A 17,665-nucleotide genomic window follows, 5' to 3' on the forward strand; every position below is an offset into this window, starting at 1 on the left:
TATGATAGGAATCAGGGTAAGTAATTCAAGACAATTTATCTGCAATGGTGCTATGATCGGGAGAGGAAAAAGTCAGGTGTGCATCATTTAGGTTTTTTAAGTAGTTTTATTAATTGTACAAATAACTACAAGGAAAAACTTACACATTTGAAATCGTTTTTCGAATATGTGAGTTTTTTACATTTTTTTCGTCTTTTTTTATCATTGTAAATAATATACAGGGTGTATCGGCACGTACCCGACAAACTTTACCCAGCTATTCTTTAGCATATTTGGAGTAAAAAATCTTATTTGCACTTTGCTGTCCGGTAACGTTTTTTTTTAATAAAAAAATTACTATTCATATTTTCACCACATGTCACCACTGTTTTATCCTTTGTCAAAGTTTGAAAACCCATCTGGCAATATTTTATTCGAATTCCATTGAATAATGTACGTGCGTACCTATATTGGCGCGCTTTTACAATCACAACGAAATGGCACGGCACCATTCGTCTCATTTTTAACTATTATTATTTAGTGTGTATGAAAGACCGAAGACGCTTTTCGACATACTTGCTTATAACAGCTGTTGAACACGAAAAGCAATGCCAATGAGAGTGATGTAGTGTGGAAATTTTTAATTTTTTGTTTTTAATTGAAAAAAAAATGCTACCGGACAGCAAAGTGCCCATAACATTTTTTACTCCAAATGTGCTAAAGAATAGCTGGTTAAAGTTTGTCGGGTTAGTGCCAATACACCCTGTATGTGATGGTATGATAATTTTTTAGGAGGAACTTCAAAGAATGTGGGGATTTTCTGGGAAAATTTTAGTTATTTTGTACCTATGTAGGGGAAAATGTTTTTCTCGACATCGCATCACTGCATCGATTTCTATTCCAAAATGGCGTAATAGTAATCAGTTGTTTTGCTATCACAACGGTCGAAAAAGAGTTTTTTTTTCAAGTTTCTTTCGCCCTAGTGCCGTATTCTTGTTTAAAAAAGATACCTGGACCTTTAAATAACGTAAATTACGCATTTAATATTTGTATTCAAGTGTAAATGCAGTGCTGTTTGCGTCGCCAGATATTATGATTATGCTCGGTGGCTTTGCCCTCTCCAACGTGTTATTTTGAGTACAAACAGGTATGATTGTTTGGTGTTTTGTCACTATAACGTTGCTAACTAATCAATATAAGTCGATCTTTATAATGGATATGTTATAAATGGTTTGTATATTATACTTTCAGCTGCAGCTTTCCTGTTACAACATCAATATTTTTTTAGAAAGGGGAATGAGTTGCATCGATTTGAGATTATTCTAATCAAAAGATGGGACGACGCGGATGTGATTCGGAGTCCACCCAGACCCCTGAAGTTCCGAAGAAAAGAAATAGAACCGCTTCAGACAACCATGTTGTCAATACAAGCTTCGTTATAGAGCAGCCATTACCTCCAGGAGTTGTTCTGACCGATGTCTCACAAAAAGAATGGAGAATTGGCAAACCAATCGGTAAGTCTTTTATTATTCTTCATTTTAAAATACTCAAAAGACTGATAATCGATTTATACTAATCAATCAAACCTTCACTTTGACTAATGCCTATTAAAACACTCTCAAAGTTGGTATATTTCCCTCTGTTGTGGCAAGCAGAGGTTATTTTATAATCTATATTTTGTCAGTGTAATTCCAAAAAATACTTGTTTTTTGCATACCAGTGTAATATATATTGATTTAACTGCATTGTCACCTTCAAATAAGCCCTTTTCCTTTGACCATTTTAATGTATACCACAGCCTTAGATGAATTAAAGTGAAGATGTGTTACTGAGACAATGGGGTTTCACAAAACAATGTCCAGTGGACATACTTGAAATTTACTTTGTTTAGTATCGCACATAAATTCATTTGTCAGACAAGCTGTTACCAGCTGACACAAACACGTCACTGCAGACTCATTTTTTTGTGTGTAATGTTTTGCCTTCCCATGCTTTTGAAAGGCGCTAAAATCATTCACAAGCAAAAAAATAGATTTTATGGGGTTTCTAGATAAAAAGACGACCTACTGGCAGTAAATCGTCTCATTCAGCTTTCTGTATTCGTCTTAGCGTAAGTGAGTAGTCAAACCTGTGGTGTAGAATGTAATAATTTCCCGATTTTAAACGCTGCCTGGTCCTATATGTACTCTGTTGATACACACACATTCTTTGAATGTCTCATCTTTGTCTTACATGAACAATGTTTGAATTAAGAATTTACTGGAAACAAGAGTATTTGTTACTTGTCACATTTTGGGTTAATTTTGTTAAACAACAACGTGTCTATTTGTATTGTAATGACATTGGTCATTGCTTTATAATTTAACTACCTACTAATACTTGTCCCTTGTACTCAAAGACTGATCTTCAATTTGGGCTACTCAATTCATGGTCTTACGCTAGTGAAAAGTAGGTACCCATTCAAAGATGGTATGCTTTGCAAAAGTCGTTTAAAAATCAGTGGTTTGTCAGTATAATATCGACAAGTGAGTATTTTATGCATGCCAATGGCTTTTGCATTGATTTGTGATCATTATGGTTTGGACTTAGATTAGGGGGACGGAGAGTATATATGGAAAGAGAAATTGGGGATTCGCAAGGAAGATATTGCACCACCGATTGAATCAAACATTTGTACCATGTCGAGAGTCAGTATAATACAGGGTTTTCCAATAAGAGGTTTTATTTTGATATTCAATCGTAAAAGATCAATGGTTTCGTTGCTTGTGTGGCACGTAGTGCCGTCTTGTTGAAAGTAAATCAATACCATCCAATTCCGGCCATAAAAAATCATTAATCATCTCTTGATAGCGCAATCCATTCACCGTAACTGTTGCTCCAGCCTCATTTTCGAAAAAGTAAGGTCCAATGACTCCGCCGGACCATAAACCGCACCAAACAGTCACACGTTGAGGATAGAGAGGCTTTTCAACAATAACTCTTGGGTTTTCCGAGCCCCAGATGCGAAAATTTTGCTTGTTGACGAAGCCACCGAGGTGGAAATGGGCCTCATCACTCAAGATCATTTGCATTCGATTCACTCAAGTGAATTTTAATAATTTCAATGCGTTGTTGAAGCGTTTATCGTTCCATTTTTATTAATGGCGTAGTTTCTACTTGTCAAATGTCAAAAAATGACAGCTTCAAAAGTAACATCTACCGAAATAGCGGACTATTCAAAATAACAACTCTTATTGGAAAACCCTGTAGAAGAGTATGACATTGAATTATCAGAGAATTGTTGCTGAGAAAGAGTTGTGTGGCTGTCCATCCTCTCTGCCTACACTTATTCCTCTCACTCTGTCCTGTTATTAAACCATGTTCTTGTTCTCTGTGTTGCGCTTCCTCTTTATTTAGCCAACGTTTGGACAGCGTTAGAATGTCCATCATCAGAGCAGATGTGTAATTGAAGATTGTGGTGAAGTGTGTAATTTATGTATGTGGATGTGATACTGTGCTGCGCGCTCCAATCCACGTTTGGTTTTGATGTAGCCGTCAGTACCAGATACCAAGAACTAGCTTCTCCAATAATATTATTGGAGTTTTTTGTGGATTTCAATTGCCTTTGTAATTATGCGTGCTGTCTTCCCAGGACCTCAGGAAAAATCCAAAGTAATGCCGATGCCGATGGCATTGCCGATTTGTCAGGATGAACGAGTTTGCACACTTGAAAGTGTTCCGATATCTTTTTGGAGATCGTCCATTCTGTCTGGCCTACATACACCTTGTCATATCCGGAACAGCTGAGAGATTATAAATCCATCTGTCTTATGAGGAAACTTTGTTTTTGCAGGCCTCGGAAGGTCTTGTATTTTTTGCCGTTGTTCCTAAGACAGTTTAGTCTACTATTTCTCTTTATTATTGATTCTAGCGCATTGCAGTGTTTTATATAATTCAATGCGTCTTCTCTAAGCCCAGAGCCACTATCAACGTGATGAGCATACTGCATTTTGTATGGTTTCTCTGTGAGCTTCTGTAAGCGTCTTTAGTACCTAATGCAACTAGTGTACCAGATATAATTTCTATTTTTAACTTCAATAACTGATTTGAGAGTCTCTTTCTGTATGTTAAGATGATTACAACCAATGTCAGATTTTCAATGCATTCTTAATCTTAACCTTTCCGGGAGTATGGACGCTAATGAACGATGGTACACACTTTCGCCAAAGGAGTATGGACCACAGGGGTCGCATATTCATATTCGATGCATATTCTGTAAAAATGCATCGTATTGCCATCTATGGGCATATTTCTGTAACTTTACACCAATTTTACATCATTATCGACAGAGATATCGGCTCTTATTTATTTTGCATACTATCATAAAATTTAATCAAAAAATATGTTTTTTAATTTATGTAAAAAAAACTCACTCCCCAGAGCACGGCCAGCATTACGTAACTTACTCCCGGAAAGGTTAACCTGGTATCTAGAATGATCAAATTATTTGCCACTTTACGCTGATAACCCTATTCTACCCATCAAAATGCATTTTCATTCAATTACCACTCTTCTGTAAATATCCTGTTTTCTTAATGTTCATTCTACCATAATAGTTGTTTTTTTGCGTCCATATTTATGCATTTTTTAATTCCCCATATCAATCGAAACAATGTCAGATTTATAAAAGTATATTCTGTATACATGACACTATGTTTATAGTTTGTTTATCATGTCATATTATATACGTATCTTGTTTACCCTGAATAACATTGATTTCCAAATTCAGCTTGGCTTTAGTGACTAATCAGTTCATTTATTTGTATTTAACGAACCGTTCCATCACTGGGGTAGGCAGAGAGGACCGACCACCAAACAACTCTGCCTTGGCACACACTCCTCGCTTCATCCACATTCAAACATTGTCTCATACATATCCTTCTGTTTTTGTGACTCTTGATGACCCGACTCAAGTATTGTACTTGATCGTGCCATGTCTTCCTTGGGCGTCCCCGACTTCTACCATTCTCTTCATATTTCTCCTTATTTTTTTATGGGATCCAAACGGTTGGGATCAGTTGGGACTCTTGCGGTATTCAAGTAAAAAATCAAACCTATCTTCCTATTTCATATCTTCTTCCCTTTTCCACTACCTTCAGCCTCACGGCATAATCAAAATAAGGGATCCCATAGTCTTACTGACTTTGGGCAATTGGGAATGTTGTGCGCTAATTACACATAACAAAAATTTTAAATTAATTGATTTTGTGTTCACTCGATATAATCCGGGAGAAATTAAAATGACTAACTTGCCTTGTATTTATTACGACATATTTATTTTATTTCCAAGTTTGACAAATATTTTTAGAATGAAAAACTACTGTTCAAATAGGTATGCATTTTTCGAACAGACGTAACAAAAGTTTGCCAATAATTATTTTGCTTTAATCACAATATTATTACATATACACTGTTTATACAAGTGTTATTATTTCTTTTATCTTATCATAATATATAAGAATCATATTGTAGCCTCATTTCAATTATTTTTGATAGCTATAAGATAAGTTAGATAACTAAATATTACCTATAGCAAATAATTATTACAGCACGACATACTTACTCTGCGGGAGGCCATACGGGAAATTAACAGATATTGTTTTAATTCATTCATTACCCTACATTAAAATAAATAAAAAGTATATCTCCCATCTGTAAAATTATTAGGCATTAGTTGTTTAATGTTTAGGCACTTATCGCATAGCAAAAGCAAGTACCTGCCTAACCTACCCGTCTGTTTCTCGACCTTGTGTGTAGACAGTGAGTAAGGTACCTGCCCAGTACTTGATCGTAAAAACACGTTTTTTTCTTTAGTAGGTACGACCTACCCAGAAGTAAAAATTTTCCTACTTGCAACAAAGCACTTTAAGTACCTACTTAGTTGTACTTGTACCTGTGTTATTTTATTTCTTCACACTTTATGACTGCCATCTTGTTCTATGAATATCGTATGACAACCAGAACTTTCATGATCTTATTTTATGTAGGTAAAGATTTACAATTTTCACACATAATTGTGCAGTCGAGGACGTCGCTACCGTAGATATTGTATTAGAACTGATCCCAATATATGATCTATCGGTTGCGCGCAAAGACACTACACAGAGAAATTTGTGGCTCTCAATCCTATCTGCCTACCTACCCTTACGATGAAATCTGATTATTAGGTGTCAATTTGACTTAAATGTTGAGAGGTTATTGACCGTAGTATAAAATCCTGAACCTACTAAAATGGCGGTGTAAAAGTCAGACACCATTGTAGGCCTATTTACGCATAAATGCATCTAAATAATGGCGATCGGTGTGGTTATATTATTAGTGTCTCGACATTTCGGCGGCATTCGCCAGACGTTCAATGTCAATAAAAACAAATAAACAAACGGGAAATTCGCCGCGATTACGTAACCTCATCTAAATTCCCGCGCTAAAAACGCCCACCAGTCACCAGTCGACATTTTGTTATCAGTATCACGTTTTGCAGCCAACTTCACGTTTGTTATTTTCGTTGCCGCGTCAAATACTTTTTCATGCCGAAATAAGGAACCTCATAGAAAATTGAACATTTGAAAATGAAGCGATCCTAGTGACCGAAACTAGAAACTTCCAAATAAACACGAAGCATTTAATTTTTTTTATTCATTTCGTCTTTAATTTTAAATCGCTCCGCTAGGTGGTGTTGATTAAACATGTATGTGAATTTTATTGAAGCTATCTTTATCATCCATAATATTTTCCCTCCAAGCATGTTGTTTGTATAGGGCTAGAGAAAGTCAAACTTATAACATAGTAAACGTGCACTTAGTGAAAAGATTATTTCATTTGTTAAAAAATTGTCATTTAATTTTGTCTTTTTTCCATTATTGTGCGTATTTTGCTGTACCTTTATTTTATTTTCTTGTTTTTTTCATATCGCCAGTAGCGTCAGCTGTTCTAAAAAAACAATTCGTTTTATTTTTAGTTTACGCAATTTCCATTTCACTTTCAATGACTTTGGACCGCCATCGGGTCTCGCCAATAATGTATATTATTATATTAATAACGTGTAATTATTTTAACTTTCTCTCGAGATTCGTGTCGGATGTATGTAGGCGCGAATTACTCCATCGATATCTTGCCTTTCCCTGTACCTCAAATTTATATATTGTCGATTTTGTGGTAAATTATTTAATATAATATGTTTTACTGACTTTCGCAATAATAAGAGTACCTATATATTTTTTGACTAAATTCGCGTCTCTAGATGCAGAGGTCGCAGATTCTATGCTCACCTTTGGAAAATATTTGTAAAAATATAATGGGTGCTATTTTATTATGATTTAAATGGTAGACGATGTCAGGTACACTCGATCAAGTCATGGCACGATCAAGTGAATCGAACAAAAGAGTATTTTTTATTACTTGAATACTGCACAAGAATTCGTGTCAGTGGGAACTATGGCATCCCTAATTCGGGGTTTGTTGTACGACTGAAGATGCTGGAGATAGGGTAAAGGAATGTTGAATTTGAGAATTATAGTATTATGTGGGTGTTCTATAAAGTGCAACCAATAATTTGCATTTTGGCCAGTTTGAATGTTTTATTTTATGCATCACTAGCTGAAGTCCCCGGCAGTGCCCGGGCTTTATGCAGAGTTTTCGAAATCAGATGTAGACAGTTATTTTCCCCATGTTTTGAATGTCAAGTGTGCAAAATTTCATCAAGAGGTATTAAAATGCTGCTTTAATGGGTGGGAAATGGGGGTGGGGTGGTTTTTCGAAAACTAGTGTGGACAGTGAGTGACTTTCCTCTTCTTTGAAGGTCAAGTGTGCAAAATTTCATCAAACTAGTTAGTTAGTCCATACCATCACGCTGTTTCCCGCAGGGGTAGGCAGAAAGGACGGACCGCCAAACAACTCGGTCTTGGCACACACTTCTTGCCTCATTCACATTCATACATCGTCTCATACATACTCTTCTATTGTTCTGACTCTTGACATGGCCCGACTCGAGTATCTGATTCACTTGGTCATGCCATGTCTTCCTCGGGCGTCCCCGACTTCTGCTACCATTCACATTGCATCGTATATTCTCCTTACACTCCTTTCTTCGCTCATTCGCTCTACATGCTCAAACCATCTAAGCGTCCCTTTCTTGATCTTACTCATTACGCTTACATCAGCCTTGCACTCTTTGCGGATCTCCACATTCCTCACACGATCAATCATGGTTTTACCACACATACGCCTCAGGGATCTCATTTCAACAGCATTCAATCTACTTTCATCTAAAATTTTATCAATCTTAGAATAAAACTGTAGATTTGCATAAATAACAAAGGCCGCCAGCCACACACACACTCTTCTTTATAAAGATAGATTTACGTGTTGAAAACTGGAGCATATAACACAAAAATATTAGTGGAACCAAAAGTTTTATAAGCCGAAACGATGCTGATTTTGTTTTTCATACATTTTCAGAAGCATTAAGGTCAAAATCGCTTGGCAAATTATTCTAAAAAGATAATATTAGAATGTTCTCCAGAGACACATGCGCGTTCCACTAGTTAAGGACGGGTTGTTTCACCGAATCTGAACAATTATCCATGTATTGTGAAACAAGAAGCCTATGATGAAATAATTTGACAATCACATAATTTGAATTGTTAAAATTCTGTGAAACAACCCGTCGTAAGTTGTCTTCCCACTCTTTACATGATCACTGCAATCAACCATTTTACAACTTTCCATTTTTTACATTTCCTTGGTAGACATTAAACCAATAGCTACTAATAAATTATCGGTAACCTAGTAAAACAAAATGTTTGTTTTGTTAGTTCTGTATATACTCGATTGAAGCTTAGGTAGTAATGTTCTGTGAACACCGCACTAGGAGAACCTGTGCCGAGGTGTTGGCATGGGTGTTATTCTGCCGTCATAGGTGGAAACACAATATCCTCCTTGGGAATCTCCACCGTTGTTCCACCCATGGTGGCAGTATTTCACATAATTAGATTAGAAGCTGTGTTGACATGTTCATCACAACATTATATAGACACAATGTAGTAATTTGAGGTAAGTTACGTATCAAAATGTTGTGTTACTGTTCTGTTTTGTCATGTAACCAAAATTATCATGTTTCATAATGCAATATCATCATAACCTTGACCCTCGTGATTCCAGGATGTGGCAGTTTCGGTCAGATTTACCTGGCGTCGGACGACGTCACATCAGACGTGACGGCACAGACGGCGCGCTACGTCCTCAAGGTGGAACCGCACTCCAACGGGCCGCTTTTCGTGGAGCAACATTGCCTTATCCGGACTGCCCGCCACCACATGAGTAAGTATCACTTAGATATGAAAGACATTACATCAAAAAACCTTGAACAATGTTATATTGGATGAAGTTATGTTGAACTATACTTACTTGAAGTTACATTGAAATAATTTACATAGGAATTACGTTACATCGTACAAAGTTGCATAGAAAAAGATGTTATGTTGAATTCAACGTCAAGTCGAATGATATTTCATCGAACAACGTTACATTGCATGAAGTTACGCTGAACATCGTTAAATTGAGCGATTTTATATTGAAATAAGTTACATTGAATTGCGGTACAAAATTACGTAGAAAAATGTTATGTTGAATTCAATGTCACTGCAAACAACGTTTCATCGAACTACATTACATAGACCAGCTAGTAGTCGAGTGGAAATGCACTGGATTCTGACCCACGCGTCGTGGGTACAATCTCCTGCTAAATAAGTCCATCATTGCATAAGTAACAGATTCGCACTGTAATGATTAAAGTTACATCAAATGCCGCTATATCAAACAACGTTACATTGAACAATGGTACCCCGAATGAAGTTTCATCGAATATTGTTACATCGCATTACGCATCCTGAACTCCACTTCATTAAGTATCTTCATAGAAGTCAATGCTCAATATTTCAGTAAGCTGAAAATGTTGCTTGTGTCGTGATGGAGGACTTAGCCAGCCGAGGAATTGAACACACAACGCCTGTATGGGACCCAAAAGCGATGTCAATTCAGCCACCGGCCATTTCCTGAGCTGTCGTAGAGGCTGCATTCATGAAATAAAAAGATGAATCGACAAATGTTACTAGCGCAAGCAATTCTGATTTTGTCCTCTACAGTTCTTAAAGCATAAATGTTAAAATCGCATTGTAAAAATTCCAGCTTTGATGGTGTTATAACAGGTCTCCCGATCACTACTCGTTAATAAAGTTCAGCTGGGTTGTAATTGTGTGTTTGTTTATTTCTCCTGGTTCCACAACATGGCATTCAACTCCCCAGGTATCTGAGCCTTCATGCCATCAAGGCGGGATGTTGAAACTATCGATGAATGGGTGTATCTTCTTCCTCTTAACACTTTTTACATCCTGTGTAATTATTAATGTTTTAATACTTTACTAATAATCCCTTTATGGCAATGTTTCAGTCAAAAAATGGCAGGAAGAAAAGAAGTTCGAGTCTCTTGGCATGCCGCATTTCATAGCCAACGGATCCCACATCCTCGGGGATACCCGATACCGCTTCCTCGTCTTGCCGAGGTACGACACTGACCTCCAGAAGCTCTCCCGGACCATGAACTACGGCCGCATCCACCCCCGCAACGTGTTAATCCTTGCCGTCCAGATTCTGGACGTCCTGGAGTACCTCCACGCCAAAGGATACACTCACTCAGATATCAAGAGCTCGAACCTGATGCTCGGATTCGACGGAGCTCAATTCAAGGATCAAAGAACCTGCAGATACATGCTACCACCGACTTTGGAAGACGATGATGACAACAGACATAACTCGACATCGATTGACCACTCTGTCTCAGATTCGGCAAAAAAATCTCACTGCAAGTCCAGCACGAGGTGTTCCAGCTATTACGAAGATGAAGACTTTGAACTAACTAACTACAGCGACTCAAGCGATTTCGCAGAAAGCGACGCCGACGAAAACTCATCAAAGAAATCCAGCAGAAACACGAGAAAGGTTAAAAATTCATCAACGCCTAAAACGCCCCCCAATAAAAAAGTTTTCAACCTGCGGAAACAAAAGTATTCAGTCAATTACGTGGGCGATGAAAACAGCTCGATTTGTTCGGATAATTTCCACGTTAGGTCCGTCAACGCGATGGTTAGGAGAGATCTGTATTCTTCGGACGAAGGTTTCCACGAGGGGACTCGATCCAAGCGATGTTCGGAAAGCAACGAAGACACTGAAGTTGATTACTTTGAAGAAAGCATTCTGACACAGTCATCTGGACAAGTTTACCTATTAGACTACGGGCTAGCTTCGAAATTTGTCAATTCGGACGGCACCCATAAAGAGTTTGGGATGGACCAACGTAAAGCGCACGATGGCACGCTCGAATACAGCTCTAGAGATTCTCACATCGGCGCGCATTCGAGAAGATCTGATCTTGAGAACCTCGGCTTTAACATCTTGGACTGGTTGACGGGCGGACTTCCGTGGAAGACTTCGGAAATAATGGACAATCCCGATTTAGTGCACGCAGTCAAAAAGAATTACATGAAGGATACGAAAAGATTTCTAGAAGCATGTTTTAAAACTCCCGCCTATCCGTCTTTCATCGAAAAGTATATTGACTACGTCAACAATCTAGAGTTCACGCAAAAACCGGATTATGAATACTGCAAAAGTTTGTTTGTCAACGAATTCGTCACCTGTAATTTCGGCACGGTCAGCGATATGTTGTTAAACTTTAGTAGTGAAGTCAACGTGTTTCCTCAGAAGAAAAAAAACTATTCAAAAAAGATTGGACGGAATAAAACTGTGAAGAATACATCTCCTGATTTTTTGAGAAGAAACGGAGTTGGTAAACCGTCGGGACGAGAAAATTTCATCATGAACTCATGGGAAAATGGTTTGAAGATGGACTTGCTGAGAGAAGGATTAAATTTGTCAAATGATGGCAATCGAAAACCTTGCGCCTCAAGAAACTTCTACGTCTCAGATGCCGTATTGATTTCCAAGTTAAGGCAATCACTTTTACCCATCTTGGAGACTCCCAGCAAAAAGTTTTCCCCAAAGAATCTGCGCTCGAAAAAAATCATTAGCAAAAAGTGTAAAGGCACCAAGAACAAGCGCAGCAGCATCGGTAAATTCGGCAACTTCTTGGGATCTGGAAAGCAGTACACCTGGGCTGAGATTCTAGCCGGAAACCCAGAAAACATCATCAGGAAAGTTGACAAGGAAAAAACTTGCGAAACGTCCGCTGAGACGAAAAACCCTCGCAGCCGGAAGGTCTCAAACGCCTCAGAAGTCAGCCTTCCCAGCGACATTAACGCATCGCCCAACTTGCTGCGTAAAGATTTTCTCTCCGACCGCAATCCGACTTACGCCATGAAGCAAGTGGTGGCACAGTACCGGCGTAAAATCACTGGCAAACTCTCGGTCAAATTAGACTTTGATGAATTGGACGGAGATTCTAACGAAACTGGCTACACTTATGCCATGATCATGGTTCTTAGAAATAAAGAGAAGCGATTGAAGAAAGAAAAGGAAGAATTAGCCGCAGCTCTACCGGAACTGCCGAGAAGTTGCAAATCTAAATATGTAAAATTAAACACAGGCGTGAAAGCAATCAAGAGTACAAATCAAAAATGTGTTAGGAATCCATCGCCGAAAAAATTAATTAGCCCTAGAAATAATAGCGTCGTCGAAAAGGACATAACGAAAAACGTAGTTGCGCGCGTAAGGTTAGTTCGCTATAGTTTCAAGAAGGCCGGCGGCGAAGTGGTTAAGAAAGTCTGTGACAGCCCCAAAAAAGTCAGTGATAGTGCGAAAAAAGCTTGTGATAATGTTAGGAAAGTTGGTGATACTGTCAGCGTTGTTAGACGGGTGGGAGTGACCAAGGCGACGGCTAAAGCAAACAGTTCAGTCACTAAAGTGAGATCGAGTAACGTTTCGACGCCTGTGAGACAGTTGCGGCAGAGGGCGCAGACGAATAAGAAGGAAGAAGTGGTTGAAAAGAAGACTGAATCTGTTAAAACCAAAATTGCAGCGAAACGTAAGTTGACTTTTATTCCACTTTTTGTTGGCATTGCAACTAAAAATTAACCTAATGTGTAGATATCTAATCAAATTTAGCCTATAGTCTATTAACCCATCGGCATACCAGCTGCCAAGATTGGGGGGCTGCACTTTGTTTGCATCGGCATATTGCGCACCCCATTGGGGCGACTAAAACTTTTCCCACATGCAATAATATTATAATACAATAAAATTATAATCTATATAAAAGCATAAAGGTTGTTTAATTTGGGGAAGTATGGGGTGCAATAATAAAAATAATTCTGAAAGTACCCATAAGGACTCCATCAAAAGAATTTTTTTAAAAATTTAACGTGTTCAGCATTATAAAACTGTACTAAAAAAATGCACTACTCAATTTTAAAGAAAAATATGAGTACCTTGCTGAACAACACACCTACACTACAAGGACGAAATCCTCAAATCTACTAAACATTCCAAAATTAAATACATCTTTCGGCCAGAAAAACCACCATTTCCATGCTATAAAATTACATAACGCCCTTCCTATTGAAATTAAAAACACCATGGATATAGAAACGTTCAAAAAAAGACATTAAATTATGGCTAACTAAACATGAAGATGAGGAAATCATTAAATTTATGAAGTAACCCCAACGCAACCTACAGACAACAAACATAAATACTTTTTGCTTAATTTATTTTATATTTTGTGGGAACCAACAAATTAGAAGATGAGGAAATCATGATCAACACAAATACAACAAACTACAGTCCGCCTCGGAACAGGAATACCTAGTGAGGAGGACTGAGAACAAACTACATCACTTTATATTTTTATGACACTTAATATTGTATCTTTTTTACTTTACTTTGTATTGCCGTTGAATAAAAAAATAAATAAATAAATACTGCACAGTAATAATACTTCTCAAGTATGCACAGATGTCACAAATAAAAATTTGTATGCCGATGGGTTAATAATATAATTATGTCTTGATAAACCATTCTCTTTCCTCACAGTGGAAGATATTATTATCAGTATCGCCCTGATGTAAAACCACCATTCAGAATTGAAACCTTTAAAATGGCTTTAGCCATGTTATTTCTGTATTGTTTAATATTGTAACTATTTTTATAGCACTAGTTTTGTGAAATCAACATTCTAACATGAAATTAAATATATTTTTTTTTGTTTACAGTTAAAGCCGCACCGAAAAAAGAATCTCCGGCCGTCACCAAGAATAAAATCGTTAAAGAATCGTCCAAAGCGGAACCCGTTTGTACAGAAAAAGAAAAAACAAAAAAAATTAAGAAACAATCTCCTACGAGAGTCGTAAAGACCCGAAGCAAAATGCTGGTGCGCTGATATAATTTCTGTTAGTTTCACATGTTTTATGTCGGCTTGACTTGTTTTATGACTACTTGTTTTACGTCAATTTGACATGTTTTACAACAGTTTGACAAGTTTATGTAAGTTTGACGTATTTTATGACAATGACATGTTTTGAGTCAGATTGACTCATCTTATGTCAGTTTGACATATTTTGTCATTTTAACGTTTTTATTGACAATTATGAGGACTATTTGTCAGTTTTTATGACAAAATTTTAGTATTTTATGGATTAATAAGATCATTCAGCAGCCATTTAAATAATCATCTTAGAATGAGCTACACGAGAAATGGTTGACATAATAATAATAATAACAAATCGGTTGATTATGTTCTAGTTGCAGACCGAACGATTTCATTCTGTCGTTACATCGGTTGCATAATGAAAAACACCAACTGACCCTTTGGTATAGTGGTAAAAGTGCTTGACTCAATTCTATAAGTTTACAGGATTGTTTTAATATTGACTTTTCTGTGTTTATATATGTAGTCACGTGACACAATTCATCAGTAATAAATTCATTACTGTCAAAAAGATAAATAAATTTTTTGTTGTATACAGTGGAAACTTTTACATAAAATACCAAAAATTTTACTTCATGCATGCATTTAATTTCAAATTTTATTTAATTTGATTTTTTTTTGCAAACGCCCAGTCAAACCATAATAGCGACGTGGAATTGATTGCTATGGGTAAATTTTTACTTAACTCTGGATTTGAAAGAATCTTAACTTAGCTTTGCAATCATTTTCATCAATTTTAATGATCGATTTTATAAAACAGTTGGTTCATTAGTTCATCTTTTGGCCTCCTGCATAGTTAAGTGTGAACTGTACATCAATTTTTATTTGTCGTTTCGTAATCAGTTTTAACCATAGAATAAAGAATGACGCAAGAAGTGCCTTGTTTTTTGTGACAATATTTACGAAATTTAAATTGGATGGAGATCTACGATGTCAGGTGAGCGCAAGTGAGATAGAGTGTTATTGGGCTAAATGGAACATTTTCCATTAAAATTGGTATGAAGGGCACTTTCAGTGTTATTCTTTATTCTACGGTTTTAATAATTATTACTGTTGATTGTTTTTTTTAATTCTTTTAAATTATAATAAATATATACGCAAACAAATTCTCGATATAAGCAAATGTTTATAATTTTGTTTGTTGCCTAGTGCGAAATCACAGTTTGAAAAAAGTGTAAATATTAATATTTTCGTGTAATGAGCAATTAATTCCTTCTGTGACCTTTGTTGTATTATTTCAATACTAATATTTACAATAATAATTATTACAAATGTAATTTTAAAAATTGATGACCATTGAAATCTGTTATGTCAAAAAAGTTGTTTTTAATATTCGCATATCCTGAAAATTGTATTACCACTGAAATCTTTTTTTTAACCGGTTTCATTATTTATGTAAATACCGCATTAGATATGATTTAAGATTCTCACGGCCAAAAGTATTTTTGTTATTTGTTATTGGGGTGTTATGCCGTGTTGCGCTAACTCCTTCTTTAGCCAACGTTTCGGACAGTATTGCAGTGTCCAACATCAGCACTGCCACTGTACACATCTGCCCTGATGATACAATCTGATGATCTACACTGCAATGCTGTCTGAAACGTTGGCTAAAGAAGAAGTTAGCGCAACACGGCATAACACCCCAATAACAAAAACCGCATTAGATTCTCACGGATAGTGGGACTGTGGCACAGTGTAATTGGGGTGGAAGTGCCGGGGTACACCGTCATATTTTGTACAGGGTTTTCCAAAAAGAGGTGTTATTTTGAATAGCCCGCTATTTCGGTAGATGTTACTTTTGAAGCTGTCATTTTTTGACATTTGACAAGTAGAAACTACGCCATTAACCCATTTACGCCCAAGACTAAAGTAATCGTAGAAAAAAGAATAAATTCATTTTATGTAGTAGGAAATAGAGTTTTTTAACAAAAATAAAAAATATATATTTAATTTTTTTTTATTTACTAGAAAAAAAAGTGCCGTGCTCAAATGGGGACACTGGGCACATTCAGTATGGTATTTCTCGAAGGATGGTTTTTCAATACACAAAGTTTTTTTGCATTTTTTGCACTCCTCACGTGCCTTACTATGGCAAATAGTGTATCGCAACTGTTTTGTCAACTTCTCCGGAAAGTGGCCAAAACCATCAAACTGTAAATTGAGCACTACAGAGGCTGATGGGTGAAATTGTAGCTGGTCCATCTTCACGTCGTTACTAAGTATGTGTAGATCGAACATGTATGTAAATAACACCCACCACCACTTCTTGCCTCATATTGAATTTCGATACGTTGAAATCGACTGATCGGCTTGATCGACACCGTCCATGCCTCTGTTGTAATTCATAAATACTTGAGGAATATTTTCATCGATTTTCTTCTTTTCGATTGAGCTCGGAAGAAAATGATCGTAGTTTGTTCCCATTGTACAAACGCTGTTATCCAGCCAGCGAACAAACAATATTTTATTGACCGTGTTGAACCGGTCGTCAAAGTCAGCACGACTTTTCTTTTTCATCTCCTTGACGGGTGTGAGAGGAAATTTGCAGGTCCTACCCTCACGTACAGTTCCTGTAGCCAGATTCCCATAAATCCCGCAGCAATGCATAGCTAGTGAAAAAATTATCGAAGAACACAACATGGTCTCTAGGATCTGTGTTTAGCTTGTTCAACAGGTTTTTCACAACTCGTGTACTCAACGGCTCATTGGTGGGTATTTGCGACTTGCCGCAATAAATATCAAAATTGTAGCAGTAGCCATCAGCACTAGCGAGTAGCGAGCATCCAATTTTTATAACCGAAGCGTACAGGCTTACCTCGAATAAATTGTTTCGACGGATGACGTCCAAAATATTTCACCATGGATTCATCTATTGACAGATTTGTGTGAAACACTCCCCATTGCATAAATTTCTTCATGAGAACCTCAGCAAGGGTTCGCATCTTGAACATTTTATCTGATGTTTCAGCAGCTACAGTATTATCACAAAAATGTTGGTAATTTTTGATATCTCGTCATTGCCTTAGAAACAACAGGTACATTACAGTCCTCGTCTAAAGACCAAAATAGACGTTCGCGAGGCAAAGTGTGATAACCAGATAGAGATAAAATGCCCAAAAATGTTTTCAACTCACCAACGGTAATATTGATATCATGTTTATTGTTTTGTGATGCATACAAATCAGAATATTGAAGAATCATATCGATTAC

At 36.9% G+C, this 17,665-nt stretch overlaps 1 protein-coding gene across 1 annotated transcript; it reads left to right on the forward strand.

The window, feature by feature from the left end:
- Positions 1-895: 895 nt before the first annotated feature.
- On the forward strand, positions 896-16,302 carry bsd (back seat driver). Its single transcript, XM_089649426.1, has 5 exons — positions 896-1,126; positions 1,231-1,493; positions 9,178-9,336; positions 10,466-13,054; positions 14,241-16,302. Exons 2-5 carry the CDS (start codon positions 1,313-1,315, stop codon positions 14,405-14,407), a joined length of 3,096 nt encoding a protein of 1,031 aa, XP_089505552.1. The 5' UTR covers positions 896-1,126; positions 1,231-1,312; the 3' UTR covers positions 14,408-16,302.
- Positions 16,303-17,665: the final 1,363 nt, after the last annotated feature.

The sequence above is a fragment of the Hesperophylax consimilis genome, chromosome 30, assembly GCF_061612785.1.
Source record: "Hesperophylax consimilis isolate HC1 chromosome 30, BYU_Hcon_1.0, whole genome shotgun sequence".
NCBI classification, from domain to species: Eukaryota; Metazoa; Arthropoda; class Insecta; order Trichoptera; family Limnephilidae; genus Hesperophylax; species Hesperophylax consimilis.

Bases quoted from the DNA above. Each gene is read 5' to 3' on its own strand.
- bsd (XM_089649426.1), top strand. From the start codon at position 1,313: ATGGGACGACGCGGATGTGATTCGGAGTCCACCCAGACCCCTGAAGTT. The intron at 9,337-10,465 runs GTAAGTATCACT...GCAATGTTTCAG, and splicing joins GACTGCCCGCCACCACATGA to TCAAAAAATGGCAGGAAGAA. The intron at 13,055-14,240 runs GTAAGTTGACTT...TTTTGTTTACAG, and splicing joins AACCAAAATTGCAGCGAAAC to TTAAAGCCGCACCGAAAAAA.